This window comes from Malaclemys terrapin, chromosome 11, assembly GCF_027887155.1.
Source record: "Malaclemys terrapin pileata isolate rMalTer1 chromosome 11, rMalTer1.hap1, whole genome shotgun sequence".
NCBI lineage: Eukaryota > Metazoa > Chordata > Testudines > Emydidae > Malaclemys > Malaclemys terrapin.
Window position 1 is genome coordinate 63,505,331 of NC_071515.1, and position 19,426 is coordinate 63,524,756.

Here is a 19,426-nt window from a genome sequence, read left to right on the forward strand (position 1 = left end):
CCTCATGCTCTCACAGTCATTTGGCATAATACGAAAGGATAGCCCCTGTGGACTCATGCACAGATTTGCAGACAGGACAGAACTAATTACAGGAAGAAGCCATTCAGACTAGTACCTTCACGTGCTACTATCCTACAAAAGCACCCACTGCTCCTGCCAATTCCTTTGCATTGTAGCTCTGTGTAGCTCATGAGAGGGCACTTTTCAAAATCTCTGCACCACTCAGTCTACAGGCACAGGACTGTTTGGCCATGCAGACAGGTGGGGAGCTGTCATGTTCCATATGCTAATGATAACATATGCAAATTATGTGCCCAGCAGCAGTATGCCACGTAAAAGGAATGGGTGTGCAGACAATTGGTAGATTCCAGTGATCTCTCTGTAGTTCTTTTCCTGCCTGTCAGATCCATCCCAGAACAGGTTTAATATTATATCAGTGCCTGTTGCTCTTCATGCCCTCACCCCATTCTCCCCTCCCCCCAAAAGTGTCTTTATTCTGACCCAGGCAGCATCCCTTGTATTTCCCCTTTCTTCCTGTCTCCAAAATCTCCTTTATCTCTCTCTCTCTCTCTGTCATGCATGTGACCAGTATATGTGGGTTCACTTCCTCTTTTGTATGGGAGTAGCTGACCCAAAAGACAACTAAAGGCAGAATGGAGACCTTCTTTACCTGCACCTCTTGGTTTGCACATTGGAGAGCCTCACCTACCATGCATGAACTGATTATGCTGTAAAGTGGTCTTGCCCAGCTCCACATACGAGGGATCTCTGCCTATCCTTGACTCCCCTGCCCATGTGAGTGTTCCCATCCTTGGGATCCGCATGCACTTTGCAGAGCCTTTAGAAATCGTGTGTGTAGATACTATGTGTTGCCTAGTCCCTTGACTATTGTTTAGTTATTGAGTGTCTTCTGAAAAATATTTATGAAGTGATAGTATGAAGGAGTCTGCAATAATGGAATGCAATTTTATGTGTATATTTGAAGATGGTAGAGAATCTTTTATTGTGAATAAGAAACTAGCATGCATTTGTATCTCTTAATTTATGTCAATTTACCTTCTTCACAGTCTGGTAAAGACAAATAATTTATTCCTACTTCAAACAGATAATACACATAGCAGTTGATAATTGCCAAGTCTCCTGCAGCAATGCTATGGTATACTGTTTAGTTCTCCTTTCTGTGGAGAATATTAATATCTTGGATCAACATTTCCTTGTTAGTCACAATGATTTGCTGTTCATTTTATTTTTTGTCATTACATTTATCCACCTGGAAGTACTAAATTATGTAATTGGAATTATAGAAAACCTGATGCTTCCTACAGTTATAGACAGGTAATATTCTGATTAGTATTCTGGATACTTAAAATCTACTATTCTTCGGGATTTAAAATACCATTTAAACTGTGGCTCAAAGCCACCGTTCAGAAGTCACTGGAGCTATATTGATTTACCCCAGTTTAAGATCTTGCCCAATTTATCCTAGTTTATGTCATGTATACACAGAATACACCTAATTATCCCAATTATTTGGGGTAGTATAAGCCATTATTCTCCGTATAAATATTATTTCCTTATATTTTAGACTTTTATATTTTACAGATTATTGCTTTTGGTTAGTACATATTTTGGTTACAACCATTTGTGGACACATCTTCATCTCTCTGTGTGGAGCTTTGGTCATGCATTTCCCATTAACACTACTTCACATGTCTGTAGTAGAGCTGAGGAAATATTACAAAACATTTTCTATGAATGTTCGGGTTTTTTCCAATTCACTTCACTTGTGCACACACTGATTTTCTCTTCTGTGTTCACAAATGGTGGAATCAGTTTTAGGAGCATGAATTTTCATGAAAAACACATTTTAATCTTGAATGCGGACATATGCTTGAAGTGCAAAAAATGAATTTCATATTTTTATTTTAATATGTAATTCAAAATTCACATTCTTACCAGTTAGTTACATAACTCATTCAAGCCTGTCCAAAGCCTATGGAAATCAATAGCGGTCTTTTCATTGACTTTAAGCAGCATAGCACAATTTCAACTATTCATAATGTAATCTCCACAAGCATGAAATATTCACTGAATAAATTCATGCGTCACTTTGAATATTGAATATATCTGAGAATTTCACAATCTGAGGGCCATTCGTAAACAGAAAAAAAATCAAATTTATTTTATTTTGTCTATCTCCAGCCTCTAGCAGGCAGAGAGGTACAGTATGCTGATCCCAACTGCTCATGCTAATGATGTTTTTGAAACACCACCTAGCATTTATATTACAGACATTTGTTATGGGGAAAACACTTTCTGAAAGAAATCAGTATTCATTGTTCTGGCTTTAGATCATGACCATTTGTCACCAACTGCTGCTTCCTGTTTACACACAGTTAGCTTTCAGATACAGTGATTAGAATATCATCTGCTCTGGAGGAGCTGAACTTGTGTGCTGAAATAAGAAAGATGATAGTTCAACTGAAAGTCACTCAGAAAAGTCTGTTAACAAGTTTTCACTACATTAATTGGGAAATAAAGCCATTTAGTTGCACGTGTGTGTGTATATATAACTAGTTATTACCATTACGATTAAGTAAAATCACCCTCTGGGCATAACTAATACATTATTTAAAGCCTCATTTAATATTTATATGGCTTTTATTTTAGCATTGTTTTGTGCTCTTAAAAAAATCCGTGACGTTTCTAAAATAAATATCGTACATTCTCTTTGGCATTTGCAATATGCAGATCTTCTTGTGCACATCTTTTATAAATGACTTCACAGTGCCTGAGACAACATTTATGGACTCAGAGCTCTGTCACTGCTCTTGTCTATTAACTAGCAGAAAGGAGGCACCCCTAATGTGAATGAGACCACGCACCAGTTACACGAGGTTCCTGTAAGAGCATGTAATCAGTGGCCCCTAACCTTTTCAGTCAAGTTTCCTGGTTTATCCTAGACTAAGACTGTATAGTCAAAAAGGAGGAGTCTGATCCCTTCCAAAAAAAACCCCATTTCTCACCTGGCCCTGTTCACATCTGGTAAGTGCAGTTCAATTTTGTTAAAAATTCACAATGGCTCTTATACATAGAGCTAGAATTTTTACCTTACATCAATTAAAGGTCCCACCATTCCTGTTAAGGCATATCACACTTGTTATCCTAACATCTAATTTTCTTGGATAAAATCTAAATCTTTTCCCAGTAAATAATTATAGCAAATTGGAGGAACAACTGATGTTTTGGGAAAGATAAGGAACAAGTGAAAGTGTTCATAAATAATTTTGTTCTTACAACTTTTGTTCTTAAAAATAATTGGCATTGCCCAAAAAATCCCTAGGTAAATCACAAATGAGAATACATGGGATGAAATCCTAGCAAAACTTCTGTTGATTTGAATAGGGACAAGGATTTCACCCATGATCCCTGCCCCCAAAAGCTTACAATCTGTCTTGTCATAATGCAAGAACAAGGATAACAAAATGGCAGAGAGAAGATGGACAGGAATAACAGAATATGATAAAAGTCAGCATACAACATGGTAGAGCAGAAGATTATTATTACTACTTACTATCAATATTACAAATAAATGTGTCTGACTCATTCTTGTAGGCAGAAGTGCGTCTCTGGAGAGGTGGGTGAATGAAGAGAGGGTAGTAATCTGGTATTTCCAGTCAGACAGTTCCATGGATAGGGGTGTCATGGAAAAGAGCATGCAGATATTTGTGGGACAATCAGGGTATTGAAGTTGGATGGTATGCAGAAAGACAGGAGAAGGGGTGAGACAATAAGAGACATGGTTGGATAAGTGGGGAAGGACAAATAAGGTCCACAACACAGTTTTATAGAAAAAAAATAATTAGAAATGGGCCTGAACTGCAACCCAGATTTGAGCAATCCTGAGTTTGGGCAAAGCTCATATTTACATTAATCAGTTTGAAGCTATAGGGCCTGATTCTTCTCTCATGTTCCCCAGTATTAATTAGGAATAACTCCATTGCAATTAATAGGTTTACATCAGTGTAAAACTACTGTAAGTGAGAAGAGAATAATGTTCATATAAATTTTTACTTCTAATTCACCTGAGATTTTTACCTACAGTAGGCTTAGCTTCTTCAGGTGTGCATATTGGTTATACTTCTAATCCAGACAGTAAACAACTGATGCATTCATCTTTGACTAATTATATCAAATGGTAGTATAAGCCCAAAAGGAATAATCTGCTTTAAAACTGACATCAATTTGGCAGAAATATGTAAATTTTTTTGTAGTTACGTTAGCACTGCAGATGAAGAGAAGGATGTGCAAATAAAGAGATCTGTTCTGCCATCTGTAGTTTAAATTCTTCTTGCCAATGCCACATGTAGTTTAAAGATGTTTATTAACTGGTAAAGCAGTTTTGCAGAGATCTATTTACACTGGAGATATTATTATGAAAGAAGAAAGAGTGATAATTAATAATCTGGCATGTTTCAAAATACTGAAAAAATTAGCTGTGCTCCATATCTGGCTCAAAAACCACATCATATCATCTGCTGCATATGCCAGTGTAACGTTTAGAGACAGGATGAGTTTTTAATTCAAAGGAAGAGCACTTGTCAGAATATTTTGGGGGGCTTCATTTTAGTGGTTCGAATATGTCTCCTTCATTTTCAGTGCAGTCATTCATCCCGTGCAGACAACCCACACAAGAGTTATGTGTCACTTTAAACACTATTTTGAAGGCTAAGTGGTGAGCAGGATGGTCAAGAATTTTCCGTAAACTGTTTTTCAGTGGTAATTTAGGTTTTTGACCAAATTAATTTGATTGTGAAAAGTGTCTGCTTTCTGTGAAAAATTTCAGGTTTCTTGTCAAAACATGTCAGCCAAAAACCAAAGGATTTCCACCAAACACTTTTGGGTTTTTGGCCAAAAATTAAAAAATGCCTGTACGATTTTTTCCCCACTTGTTCTAATGATATGTGCCCTCTGCTCAAGGGTAAATGTAACCTTTTTTACATAAAGTGAGCCATTAATAGGAAAGAAATTAAGACCCTGTGGGCTATGGTAGTTGTAGTTACACTACCCAGGAGCCATGTTTAATGAGAGCTATCTATATACTGTTTGAACACAGATGCTCTATCTCCCTAAAAACATTTTGTTATTTTTTAAGTTTAGATAGCCAATGTGATAATCTACATGACTTGCCATTAAAATTGGTTCTGGTAGCCAATGTTGTATACACCTTTCCTAGTTCTACAGCAGTTATAACTGTGAAAGTATTTCAGTGCTTTGAAGTAGAAGTAATGTTGTTTGTTTACATTAAGGTAACCAGCAAAAATGTTTGTGTTAACCTTGTGATGCTGTCTGATTCAGAGCTGTTGTGATTAGCGAAGTTTCTAGAAATCCTGACACCTTTAGCCAAGGGAGGATTGACTTTTGACCATCCTCTGTCAATCGTAGCACAGATCAATACAGGACAATGCTTTGATTAGGGCATGCTGAAATCTAAAATTAGAGAGATATAGAGAGATATAACTCCTTGTCTGCACACGTGTCCAGAAACATATATTTTGTTTATCCAACAAGCACACAGACATACACCTACCCTCAAGCACATAAATAGTCCCATTATTTTGATTGAGACTATTTATGTACTTAATTGCTTTGCTGATCAGGGGCTTATTCATTTTCTTTCAAATGTAAGGGACTCCAAGGATTATTTAATCATCATTTTATATGCATGCATGTAAATGCATTCCCAAACTTGGTAATACTTAGAATTTACACTGCTTTATATTTTAAAAACCCTACAAATATTTTTAATTAATTGGAATTAGACTCCTATTTAAGGAATAATTGAGATCTGTTCAGATTATTGCCTAATTCCTGAATAAACCAAACACCTGGTAAGAATTTATGAGTGGAATGCGAGTCTTTGAGCCAGCATTTTCACAGATCAAATGTTTTGAAAGCTCTCCGAATATCCAAAAGAAGAGAATACATTGCAAATGCCTTTTTTTTTTCTGAATAAGAATATTTTTGTAAATTATTGGAGCAGTGCATCTAAGAAGCTGTACTGAAAGGCTATGTCATCACTTCCATTATAAAATCCTATTTTCAGAGATTCAGGCTCTTGCTAAAAATTTCTCCAGGTTGAACCTTGGTTTGTGGAAGCTCAACCCAAGAGTGCTTCTTTGTACCTAAGGTGAAAGTTTTGTAGGCCCTGATTTTGCCTCATGACTCACCTTGAATAGTACTTTATTTTGCAGACAGCCTCCTTGAAATCAGTACTTGCAGAGTAAGGTACTATTCAGTATGGATAAGGGTGACAAAGCCAAGCCTTGTGAAGAGGCTTCTCCATGTACATGCTTTATTTATTTATTTTTTTTCATTTAGCAGTCCTTGTTTGAGCTAAACTCCCCTATTTACATCACTGTGGAATTTTAATCTGAGAAGGACAGAAGCATCAGGTCCTCGGGGTTTCTTGTTGTGCTGTTCACCTTATCTTCTTTTTTTCAAATAACTATTTCCCAAATTGCATATAACATGAAACCGGAAACAAGAGGTGTCTTATGTAAGAATGCTTCTTTTATGTAACGTGACTGTTTTAAAACAACCCAGGAATTTGGCCAGTGATGGGTTCTGTGAATGTGTTGCTGGTATTTTAAAGAAAAAAAATCTAATTGTTTTAATGTATTGTACACCAGGCCTCATTTCTATACCAGGATGAGGCGTCCTAACGAGATGAAATATTTGTCCGTGGTTGCCAACCTACCCTGACTAATCCTTACTTAGGGAGATGCATGGATTCTACCATCTGATTTTTAAGTAAGCAGTGTAAGGGCATACCATAGGAACACAGGACTTGTCAGACTGGCTCCAACCCGAGCCAGTAACTTGTCTCTGGCAGTGGCCAGCACCAGATGCTTCAGAGGAAGGTGAAAGACTCCATAGAAGGCAGATATGGGATAATTTGCCCCCATGAAGGTCTCATTTTAATAGCTAGCGATTAGTGTAAATCCTGAAGCATGTTTTATATCCCTTCCAAAATTCTTCTATTAACATTACAGTTCTGGATATTCTTGTTTATCCATATAGTCACCCCGTCCCTCTTTAAATCTCGCTAAGTTTTCAGAGACCTATTTCAGACTATAAAATATGCAGTTGCTTTTCGTCTGGAGAGTTCTCAATGCTGTCACCATAGGACACTAAATTCCAAGGTTTGTCAAACTACAGAACCATGGTGTCTACCTTACCAGACTAGGGGAATCCAGATCAGAATGGATGATCATCTTATGTATGAAAATGGGGAAGTTAGGGCACATCTTCACTGTGGCAGCATTTTAATGTGGCTTGTGTAGTCGCAGCACAAAAAACCACCTCCACAAGAGGAATAGATCCCAGCGCAGGTGCACTGTCTACACTGGCACTTTGCAGCGCTGAAACTTGCAGCACTCAGGGGGGTGTTTTTTCACAGCCCTGAGTGAGAAAGTTGCAGCGCTGTAAAGTGCCAGTGTAGACAAGCCCTTAGACTGAAATTTCTACACATGCATAACTGTTCAGTCAATTCTTAGATCAGAGAGCATAATGGCCAATGCCTTCTGTAGAAGTAACAGCTTGTGGGAGGAAGCTTCACTAAACCCAGAGGTATTCCTCAAGCTGTGCCATCCATAGGGAAATATGGAGATAGAATTGTTTGCTGCCTGTCACAAGGATTCAGGAGGTCCCCCTGGAGTGAGGAGGTTTGTGATCCCCTGGAAATGTCCCAAAGTCCTGGGCCTATTTCTGCTTTCAGTCTGGAAGAATGCATCCTCCCCACAGGAGTTATAGGGACTTTGTTTTGTAGGCAGAACCAACTCCAGGCAGAGGAAAAAATCTTTCTGTATTTCAGAGACTGATTCTGGACTGTTTGGTCAGTAGTATGGCAGATGGTAAGTCTGTGACCACTATAACAAAGTAATGCCTGTGAAATAGTGCCTCTCTTCCCTGAGGCAAAAAATACAAACAAACAACTCCCCCCCCCCCCCCCCCCCCGTCCCCATACTTGCCAGGGAAGACTCCCTAGCAATTAAGTTCAAATATGACTCCTTTGGGGACATTAATGTTCTGCTGAGTCATTTTATAACCTCGAGTTTGATTATGCAACCTTACACATACTGATCAGCACTTAGTAATGCAAGTATTCCAACTGAAACCCCAGGGCAGGGCTAAGAGAACCTAAAGGAGTCCTATTCGGGCTTAAGCAGTTTGGCTTGGGAGACATCCCTGATGAGTGTTCCATATACCGTGATTTGGCAGTTGCCTCATGGAACTTAAAATCCAACACACAGGAATACTTAATACTCATTCACTTAATAATGCAAATCGTTCTTCGGGACAAAACCCACACATCGATGAACAATAGTTTATTTGTATTCATAAAATAAGCTTTAAGGTATAAAGCGGTAATACACATTGAAAAGTTAACTTACTACACAGAAAGTTGTGATGTCCTTTGTGTTTAGATCTAGGGCCAGATTTTAGCTTGTTGGGTTCACATCTTTTTGGGTGTCACGGTGGGAGTTGCTGAATACTGAGCCCTTTTGAAAACCAAGCTCCTGTGGGGGGTGCTCTACACTAAAAACCTGGCACTGAGCTCTTTCGAAAATCTGTTTTACAACATGGCGTCTTTTCCTTTTACAGAGCTGGTTAGCCAGGTACAGCATTCTACAGAAGATCTTATTTTTGGTTAAAAGTATTTGTTTTTATTAAGTGAGACTTACTTTGTGCTCCCAGGTCGCTCTCTCATCTAATCAATTGTTTTAGGAACAGCTGGGGACTTCCACTTTTCAAGAATCATTTTTTGGCAATCAGCACAGTCCTTACTAGTCATTTCTCTTGATTATGAGCTCCATCTTTCATGGACGTTAGGTTTCTTAGGATTTGTAAAGATGAGTCATGAGAAAGAGAGATTCTCTGGCACGAGATGTGTTCTTTCTTGAAGCTGTTCCAAAAAGAGTTGATAGTCTTTCACTTCCAATTTGCCTGTATTGAAGGCCACTGCTACTTTCTTGCATGATCAGCATCTGTTATTTGATTTGAGTCCAGGACCGGACATCGGTGTGCTGTTATTAGGAAGGACTGACTGTTGTTTCTAATATAGGATATTTTTAAAACAATGTGATGGAAAAGACGTTACAAGATGTGTGCTTGTTCTTACAAGCGCTCCTTTTGCAGAATTCCCAATGAAATTGGAATGCAGGATAAGGCCCTATATTAACACTGCAGACCATAAAAGGCATGCTGTTAAGATATTTAGGGTCCAAAATATGGTCTTCTCTTTATCCCACCGAGTTTATCCCATGTCTTTGCTGAAGCCCTGGAATTATTTCCATTATTATCTGATCTATACCTCTCCAAACTAAGATTCCCACATCAGTCACCATCCTTCCAGCTAAGTAGAAATTAATGGAAATCTCTTCTTCACTCCTGTTTTTCTTTCAGTTGGTAGGATGTTGTCAGTAAATGATGTCTGCTTATTATCCATGGTGTTTCTAACCCCAGCTAGTCCATGTAGCATGTGACCAGGACTGACCCATTGAATGTAACCTCCTGTAACACTGTTACAATCTGATAGGAACAGTCCACAGAATTCTAAGTAGCTATGTTATTGTGGCTTAAAAAAAAAAAACTAGAGAGATTAAAACTAAAAAGGAGGAAGAACAGTTCAATAGTTAAGGCACTTGCCTGCCTTGCCACAGGTTTCCTGTTTGATCTTGGGCAAGTCACTAAGGCCTGGTCTGCACTAGGAAACGAGGTCAGTATAACTACGTCGCAGAGGGGTGTGAAAGATCAACACCCCCGAACAATGAAGTTAAAATAACCTAACCCCAGTGTTGACAGTGTTCAGTCTGAGAACCCCTTCAGTCTGCATAGATAGCATCTTCACTGAAGCACTACAGAGGTGCAGCTGCTCTGCTGCAGCATTTTAAGTGTAGACAAGTCCTAAATCTCTCTCTCTCTGCCTCATATCCCCATCTGTAAAGTGAGGATAATGATACTTCCCTTCTTCACAGTGGTGTTATGTGGATAAATGCATTAAAGACTGTGAGGCACTCATATACTACAGTAATTAGGGGCCACATAAATACCTGAGATAGATAGATAGATAGATAGATAGATAGATAGATAGATACTACTACTCCTCTGACAAGAAACTGAAAACATAAATAGCCACCTAACAAATTTTTTGGGGGGGTGTAGATAAGTTCTTATACCAATATCAAGTTAAGATTAAAATATTAAGTGAAAACAGCCATTATTTCAGAAGCAGACAGGCAAAATGCATAAGGGAGAAATATTTTCAAACCTCTAAGAATATTAGAAATGCTGCAGAGGAAAAATAACAGAACATGACTTGACAGAGTACTGCTAACTATGATGGTGTTAAATGGCAAATAGGAATATCATCAAAAGATCAGTACATAGAAGCATAGAAAATAAAGATGGAAAAGATCTATTACAGTCGTGAGCAAACAATGTCCTGTCCTGCCCGGCCTCTGAGTTCCCAATCTGGAAGCCTAGTCCCCGGCCTCTCCCTTGCAGTCTCCCCTCCCACGCAGCCGCACGGGCCACACTCTGGTCTGCTGCTCCCTCTGGGCCGCGTGGGGAGCACAGCTGGCTCTGGCCGGGTGTCGCTGCTGCAAGCTCCTGGTGCTGGTAAGGGCGCGGAGAGCAGGGGCTTGGGTAAGGGAGCGGGAGTCCTGGGGGTCAGTCAGGGAGGAGGGGACAGTTGGATGGGGCAGAGGTTCGGGGGGGGGGGGGCGGTCAGGGGATGGGGAACAGGGAGGGTTGGGAGTGGGATTCCTGGGGGGCCTGTCAGGGGGTGGGGATGAGGATAGGGGTCGGGAGGGCAGTCAGGGGACAGGGAGCAGGGGGTGTTGGATAAGGGGATGGGATCCCAGGGGGAGCTGTCGGGAGCGGGGGGTGTGGATAGTCATTGGGGCAGTCAGGGGACAGGGAACAGGAGGGTTGGATAGAGGGTGGGGGTCCCGGGAGGGGGCAGTCAGGGGACAAGGAGCCGGGGGGGGGGGGTTGGGTGGGTTGGGGGTTTTGAGGGGAGCAGTCAGTGGGCAGGAAGTGGGAGGGGGCAGAGAGGGGGCGGGGGGCAGGCTGTTTGGGGAGTCACAACCTTCCCTACCCGGCCCTCAGTACAGTTGTGCAACTCCGATGTGGCCCTCGGGCCAAAAAGTTTGTCCACCCCAGGTCATATTGTCCATGTCCTACCAGGGCACAATTGCTTGCTACCATATACTCTCAAGTCCCGTTTCCAGTCTGGTTTTAAATTGCTCAAGCAATGGGACTTCCACCACTTCTTTTGGGAGTATCTGCAACAGCCTGATAGATCTTCCTGTCAGGATATGTTTCCAGATATTTAACCTAAATTTTGCTTAGTTTCAAGCCATTAGTCCTAAAGCTTCCTCCTTGGTATTTACACTCTTAAAATATAGGTAGATTGCCATAATACCCGCTCTGGGTTGTTTGGCCAGGCTAGCTATGTCAGAGGGGAAGTCTATGTGAGTGACTAGAGAGGGAGGGGATAGGATTACGCAGCTGCATCCCATCCACCACGTAGGGGAGCCACAGTTGCATCCCTCTCTTTATTCCGTGGCTGCTATGGTGGAGCCAAACACCACCCAGTTGAGAAGACCAAGGGAGAGGGATTTAGTGAGAGACTTTGAGTCATGTCCCCCTGTCAGGAATTTACCAACTAAAACACTTGTTTCCCTGATCAGCAGTAACTGCTCCTCTGCAATTTGAATAGACAGTGCATTGTGCATGTGTGACTAGATGACATCAGCTGAGCCAAAGTGTAAGAAGGCAGGGATGTGAGCTTTCTTGCCATGTGCTATGGGAGGCCTGTTGGGGAACCCTCAGAGGCTGATATCTACAGGTAATCCTTTAGATCTTGGTCATCTGCAAGAATTGATAGTATGACTTCTGGCAGTGGCACATTGGCACCCCTTTCCTTCCTAGAGAAGGAATGAATTCCTATTGTACATGTTGCACACGGGAAGGAGAGCACTTCACTCTTAATTCTTTTACTTTTTCCTGTAAGCCTACCTCCAGCCCTTAATCATGTTAATGGTCGTCTCTGAATTCTCTCCAAACTGTTAAAGAAATTCATACCAACTGTTAAGAGCAGTAATTAGTTTCTAGTACATGCCTTTTTAGCCATTGTCATAACAAGAGTTTAAGTCATGCCACTTAGAATGTCTTGCCTTTTATCTTTTTGTTGTGGTTTAATTGTATTTTAATGTGATGTTTTGTTGTGTTTAATTAAAAAGATGTTTCATGTGAAATACTAAAAGTTACAATTACAATTGACACTTGCTAAATGTGAAATGTTTTTCTTTCCTTAAAACCTTCCTTTCAAGATACCCTCTTTTCCCATAGCCCCTTTCACTGTCTTTAAATACTAGTGATTCCTTTAGCTCCACTCCCATCACACAATCTTCCTGTATCTTAGAGTCTTGCTGCCAGATGAGAACATTGGACAGTGGGATAGGAACCTTCCCTCTCCCAGACTCAGGAAACCGGTCAACTGGACGATATGTTTCTAAGCAAGAATCAACTTTAGAAACTGAAGTCTTCATGCCTCCTGAGCAAGCCCTTCCTTCAGCTCCTTCAATAAAAGCCAAAACTCTTGAGCGAGAAGTGCCTTCAACAGCTAAGAGCCCAGAATCTGTGGAAAACATGATTAGTCATTCAACATCTGATCCTACCATGACTGCCAAAGTTGTACGACCTTTTCAAAGTCGCCTTCCAAAACCAGTCTCCTCAGGTAAAATGCCAATTACACTGGAAATTAGATTATTTCTGCCCTAATGTCTGTTTCCATTAACAGAAGCCCTGTAATAGTGACGTTAGATAATGGGAATGCTAAGCCTGTAGCAGAAAAGATTCCTTATGTGAATATATAAGGTTATCAAGTTGGTGACCTGAGTCCAATGGAAATTTGGTTGCTCATAATGCATATCTGTACCTCAAAGAAAATTGTGCAAAATGTTAAATCCCTTCCTCAAGAAACTATATTTGAAAGAAAAGTAGGGCCAGCCCTCAGAAATGCTGAACACTGGTGATTCCCATTGATTTGAATAAGAATTTCATGTGCTCAGCAACTTTCAGGATCAGGCTCTCAATTTGCTGTCAGTGGCCATATTGTGATATTAAATGTTAAAATGACACATTCATAAACACTTGCTTTCAAAACTGAACTTGGAATACAAAGTAATTTGGAATCAGTGCATAAATTCTATACCAATGAATATTTTGCCTCAATTATAAACATAAGTCTCTTGACATGTTACTGCACTGTACAAATGTATTTATAGACAGTAGTAAAACACTTATTTTGATGGTTCAGCAGGATGTGCATTAAATATAACATATAAAACAGTAGCTCCCAAAGAATGAAAGACTCATGCTAAGGCCCCAATCCAGCAAACACACACATGAGTATCTTTATATATACAAACTGAATTGAATATAGTCCCACTGAGTTCAATGGGACTGCCAATGTGTAAAGGTACATGTGTGTATGTGTGTTTGCAGGCTTGTGGCCTAAAAGTACAAGTACCAGTAAAAAAAAATGGATGTTTATTACACCGCAGTATTTATCTTTATCATGGAGTAATTTCTGTATTTAAAATGGGAAATATTGCAAATAACAGAGTAAATTAAACTGCTTTGGGTGGTGTACACATTTTAATTCTTCCTACTTCAGTATTATGTATTCTTTGTATTATGGGAATGCGCAAAAGCCCCTATTAGGATTGGTGGTCTTTGCTGTTAAAAACTGTGTACTTAGATCACAAAGGGCAGATAGACATCTAATGTTTAGGCTCCTTGCTGCACAGTGGAATCCACAGCCCTGAGTTAGACACCCAGGCTCCCTGTTCAGTGCATGAGGAAAGTTAGGTGCCTAAGAATGGGAATCACTGAGCAGGGAGCTGTTTAAGCTAGTGTCGAGGAGAGGGGTGCGGCCTGAGCTCCATCTCTCAAACGGAGTCAGGCACCTCCCTCCACTTGGGATTCACAGCCATGAAACCTCTTCTGACACCTAAATCAGCTCAGCCCTTTCTCTCAAAAAAAATGGGGGCAGCTATTCCACCCCTTATATAGCCTATAGCCCAATGGGAGGTGCAGCTTCAAATCCATCCTGCCTGATTTGGAAAAAGGACTTGATCCCAGGTCTCCCACTTCCTGTGTGAATATCGTAACCACTGGGCTACAAGGTATTCTGGATGTAGCTTTAAATCTCTCCTGTTGAAGCTGTTCCACTTTGTATGCAATATTTAAATATTCATTGGGCCAGAGAGAATGAAATATGAGAGAGTGACTCTATAGCCCAATGGTCAGTGCACTCACCTGGGATGTGGAAGAGTCCGCTCCAAGCCCCTACTCCAATGACCACATCCCAGGTAAGTGCTTTAGCCACTGGGCTACACTACCACCTCCTTCTGTGTTAGTAGGTATCCTCTGAGAATGCCCACTTGATCGGGCTCTCCAGGTGAGCTAGGTGGGGGAACATTTAGTTTGAGGATCCCACTGCAGTTTAGGTAGGAGCTAGGTGCTGGGAGTCAGGACTTAGGCAGCTTTGTGCATGCTCACCAGCAGAAGTGTAGGTGCCACGGGGACTTTCCAATGGAAATGTGGGCTTCTACAGGGTTAGGTAGCATTTGAGCAGGAGCATTGAGGAACTACATTTTGGGTTTCGGTGCCCAAAGTGACCATTAAATGTTTAAATCCCTTTGTGGATCTAGCCTTAGATTAACACATATAAACACACACTAAGAGACAGTCCCTGCCCCAAAGAGTTTACATTCTAAAAAGAAAACTATTTTAAAAAACAGCAAAAAATCTACAGGCTGAAACTTTTTTGCTAACACTTTGTCAAAGTAGAGTATTTATTGCAACTAAAAAAATGACACTGATTTATTTAACTTGCATGACTCTGTGCCACATTGCCCTCATACAAGAAATCCCATGTAATGATCATGTAAGGCTAGACATCAGGTTTAAATTTAGGGTAAGGCCACCAAAGTATGTTTTGGTAAATTGCTGTTATTTAAATTGAACCTAAGACTAAATAATCTTTCATCAGAATGTATATGAGAAGGTTTTTAATTAAACATATTGGAATGTAGTTGATTTAGCCATATTCCAATTGCAGTATATTAGAGTGCAAACGCATATTGTGGTCTTTATTGCAAACTCCCCTGCAGGTTTTGCATCAAAGCTAAATAAAATATATTTTGATACATATTATTTTCGAAAGAAATGTATTGTTAATTAATGGCACAGCTAAGAGAGATTCAGAAGAGAAATCTTAGTTATAGATTATATGCTACATGCTTGAATAGTCACATGTGTGACCTCAATTCAGCAGTGTGCTATAGAGTAGACTTCATGATTAAACACTGTCATTATAACAAATTGAATAGAAACTGCAAGCATTGAATTGCTTCATAAGAAGTTGGTAGCAGTAAGATTGCACTGATTTTAATGCTAATATTCACTGCACCAACCTTGTAAGGTTTGTATCTTAATTAAATTGTCCTGAAGAGATGCAAAAAAAGTAGAATACATCAGATTGTGAGGTCAACTCATTCTTTCCTGGAATATTTTCATCTGATCCTTCTTCTTTACCCTACTTCACCAAAAACACAACTATCATTTTATTCTACAAAGCACTGTTTATTTTCTTAGATTTTGGTTCTACATAATATACATGTCGTAAATAAAAAGAACTATTTGATCTAAAAAAATTCTGGAGTAAGGTATAATTTCCTATTTGTGTCTGTCAACAAACTGAGTTTGCTAAGTTTCTCTCCATCAGAATATAAAATAACAGTACAGCTCTTCTAACGACTTCCTAAAAATCATTGTAACATTTTGTTTCTCATTTGCAAAGAGTTTATATTTTAAAAGTCAAAGACTGACTTTAAATTGTGTCTTCTCTTCTCTCCTCCTGATAACTGGGAAGTGCTTTGGGCAAGATTCTGCCACCCTTATGTTGAACAGCACCTTACTATACAAGTAGTTCCATTGAAGAATGGGATTATTTGACATGAATAGAAGTATCAGACTCTGACCCATAATTGAACACTGGATTACTCCTAAACACAATCAAATGCTGTTGTTAGTGTAATGATGATGAGATCCATAAATTGCCTAATCTCTTTCTGAATTCAGGAATAATTAACCCTCCAAAGCAAAGTGGACAGGAACAAATTCTGGTGACTTCTGTTTCATTAGAGCATACTGAAAAAAATGTGGAAAACAAGAAGATTCTTCCAGACTGGAGCAGCAAGAAAGCCACTAAAAAAACAAAGGTATACATTGAAAGAAAAATGCCAGTGGTGTAACTAGCATATATATTTAATCTAAAGACCATATTTAACTGTAAAGAGTCAAATTGCTAAATGTCCTAACTTTAATGAAAAGAATAATTAACAATCCAATACATAATTATTTGTGATTACTTGATAACATTCATTGACAAAAGGTACCTTATTATTTATTAATAACAATACAGTGCCCACAGGTATGCTTGGTACTTTGTCTCATGCTTTACAGACATTAATTACTTAAATATTATTATCTCCAGGCATTTTATAGATGAGGGAATTGAGTTGCTGTTACATGGTGGTCTTTCTTTACAAGAGATTTTGGATTTTCGTTGTTTTTTCCCTTTGGAGATACAGTTCTTTCCTGATTTTGGTTTTGCTGTTGGTGTGGTATGAGTGAGTGGATGTAATATCATTGTAGTGTAAATGGTAAAATAATCTTCTTTTGGTTTCTGTCATTTTGTTAATCCCTACAATGATCTGTCTCTCTTTCAATCCTTCCTTGTAAACGATGAAAAGGACAAATAGGCAAATGCATACCCTTGTGTAAAAGCTACTGTTGATAGGTGCAGGGCTATGAATGATTAGAAGTGCCAAATGAGTCAAGCCCTTTTGGAAGAACAGGTGCAGCAGGTTAGCAAGTGGGAACCCTTGAGATATAGGATACATAGGATGATTTAAAAAAAACCTCCTTAAGAAAGGGTATGGTTAAACTGCTCCACAGCTAGCATGTAAACCTCACACTATTATGAGCTAACATCTTTATGTTGGTTATGTTGTGATTTATTCTAATCTTTTTGTCTTATGCTGTTTTTTAACTGGTGCCCCTGTTCCTTTATAAAGCTGGCCCAGATTCTTGCTCTCCATGGTACACACAGATAAGTTAAGTGGCTTGCCTAATGTCACATTGGCAAGTCTGTGGCAGATCCTGATTAGAGTACTGCTGCCTCTCACTCCCATACTCCTGTTGTTAGAGTATGCCTCTTATCCAATAAGTAGCTGCCATTTTAAATCTCTGATGAATTGAGGAATGCATGGGAAAAACCAGCATCTCCAAAACTGCCATAAGAAGTGCTCGTATTAAAAAAAGTTTAAAAGTGGGTCCAGGTGATAATTGTACTTGTGGACCCTGCTATCTGGTTGATAATCAGAACACCAGGTACAAATACCACCCTATTCTGAATATCAGATGTAACTTCCTCCCCCGTCCTTTCTGCTGCCACTGAACTCCTAAATTTTCAGCACTTCCATGGAGCAGGGTATCAGGACCAGGGCTTCTCTTTACTAGGGATCTTCACTTCCAGAGGAAGCAATGTATTTGTCTGTGCCCCTCCCCGTGGAGTCCAGAGGAGAAGGAGCCAACTGTGGAGTTTATTGCTTTCCCTCCACTTTGCCAAAAGATAGGAAGGGGGGCATGACTTAAAATGGCTGAATTGCTCACAGGTGGTAAAGCCATGAGTGTTTTATGCTAGTTATTCCAAACAAGTGTTGATAAAACCTTTACACAGCCCTACAGACCATTTGTTGTGTGAATGCTGTACATGCTATCTTAGAAATACTTGAGAGGTTTTAAAATTGTATATGATGGGTACTTTATAAATGCAAATAAATAAATAAATATTACCTGAGGAAAGTGTGCAACCTTAAAGCAGTTTTACAGAGGGAAAGAGGCTGGATTCTCCCACTCTTACTCATGTTAAGCTGTTACTCACTCAAGGAGTCCTGTTTAAACCAATGGGACTAAGTGAGGAGTATCTGAGGAGAATCTGACCCAGTATAAGCAGGACTAACTCTTGGGACATATCTGGATAATAATAGTGGCTATTTCCCATACTGTCAAACTTATGCTTACATGCTGAATGATACTTGCCGTAGTTCAGTTAGTAAATCCGAGGTTTTCTTTGATGAATGCAAAATGTTTTATATCCTAATAAAATATCCTACCATAGTACACGAGTCATTCTCATTGTGCTATTATTACTGGCGCAGGACAAGGCACTGCGAGTGTGCACTTATTCTGCTAGCAGCAGTAGTGACACTGAAACGGAACCAGAGTATGAAACAAATGACTTTGGAACGGCAGGGGAAAAGTTAGCAGATTTAATGAAGAACAAACGAGGTAACTGGAAATGTATACATGGTAATGTATCGTTCCGATCTCCATCCTGACAGCAGCTGATCGTGTCTTTCACTGTGTGGTTATTTTCACTTTTTAACTCTGTCTTTCTTCAGATATAATTTTCCATTATGTATTTTTTATTATATATCCGCATCATTTTTTTCTGTTACACCATTCTTGCCACCATGGGCATAATTCTAAGGCTTTTATTCAGAAATCCCTGTGGTGAACTAAAAAGGCTTTAGCTGCATTATTGCAGCAATAAAAAGGTGATTATAAAGATAACTTTTTTTTAATTACATAGTTTAGTAGTAGGTTAAAATAACCCAATGAGCCATGGCCATAGCTTTCTAACTGCCTTATGGCAGTGGTACTGTTCACACGGCTATAGTTGAGGCTCTGTCAGCCTTCCCAATGTATATTGCCACTTTTCTGAGGATCAAATTCAGTCACAAGAATCGACTCTGAATTTAAATCTAGCATGAAAGCTCAACAGTGAATCCCTTGGGGTAATTTTTATAAATTTTGAGGTAACTGAGTGCTGGATTGGTGGGCCCAGGAGATTGCTGTCTGCGTTCGAACACCAGAATAGGTAATTCATGAGCAGCAGTAACAGTGGATGCCATCCTGCAATGTATGTTAGCCGTGTTATGGAGAAGACTCTCTGCAGTGGGAAAGTCCGGGCCCATTCCATCCTAGGCTTCCCTGCTACAAATGATTCAAGGAAGTGTATAGGGCCAATACAAGAGCTGTGCACCAATGAACCCACTCAAGCCCTGAGGGCTTGTGCATTTCCTGAGGATTTAAGGGAGACTTCAGTGATGCATTGACTTTGTGTCGGCCTTTGCACAGGGGGTGAACTTGACCCAGCACATACAGTAGATACTGCAGTGATAAGTGCATTAAAAATGCCACAGGCAGCTAGATATTG

General features: G+C 39.7%; 1 protein-coding gene across 1 annotated transcript in view; it reads left to right on the forward strand.

Moving 5' to 3' along the window:
* The window catches only part of NCKAP5 (NCK associated protein 5), a 474,734-nt gene that overhangs the window by 419,337 nt on the left and 35,971 nt on the right, over window positions 1–19,426 (forward strand). Inside the window, exons 15-17 of the mRNA XM_054043941.1 lie at window positions 12,494–12,808; window positions 16,222–16,361; window positions 18,366–18,495. Coding sequence (XP_053899916.1) covers window positions 12,494–12,808; window positions 16,222–16,361; window positions 18,366–18,495 — 585 coding nt within the window. The remainder of the gene's footprint in view (window positions 1–12,493; window positions 12,809–16,221; window positions 16,362–18,365; window positions 18,496–19,426) is intronic.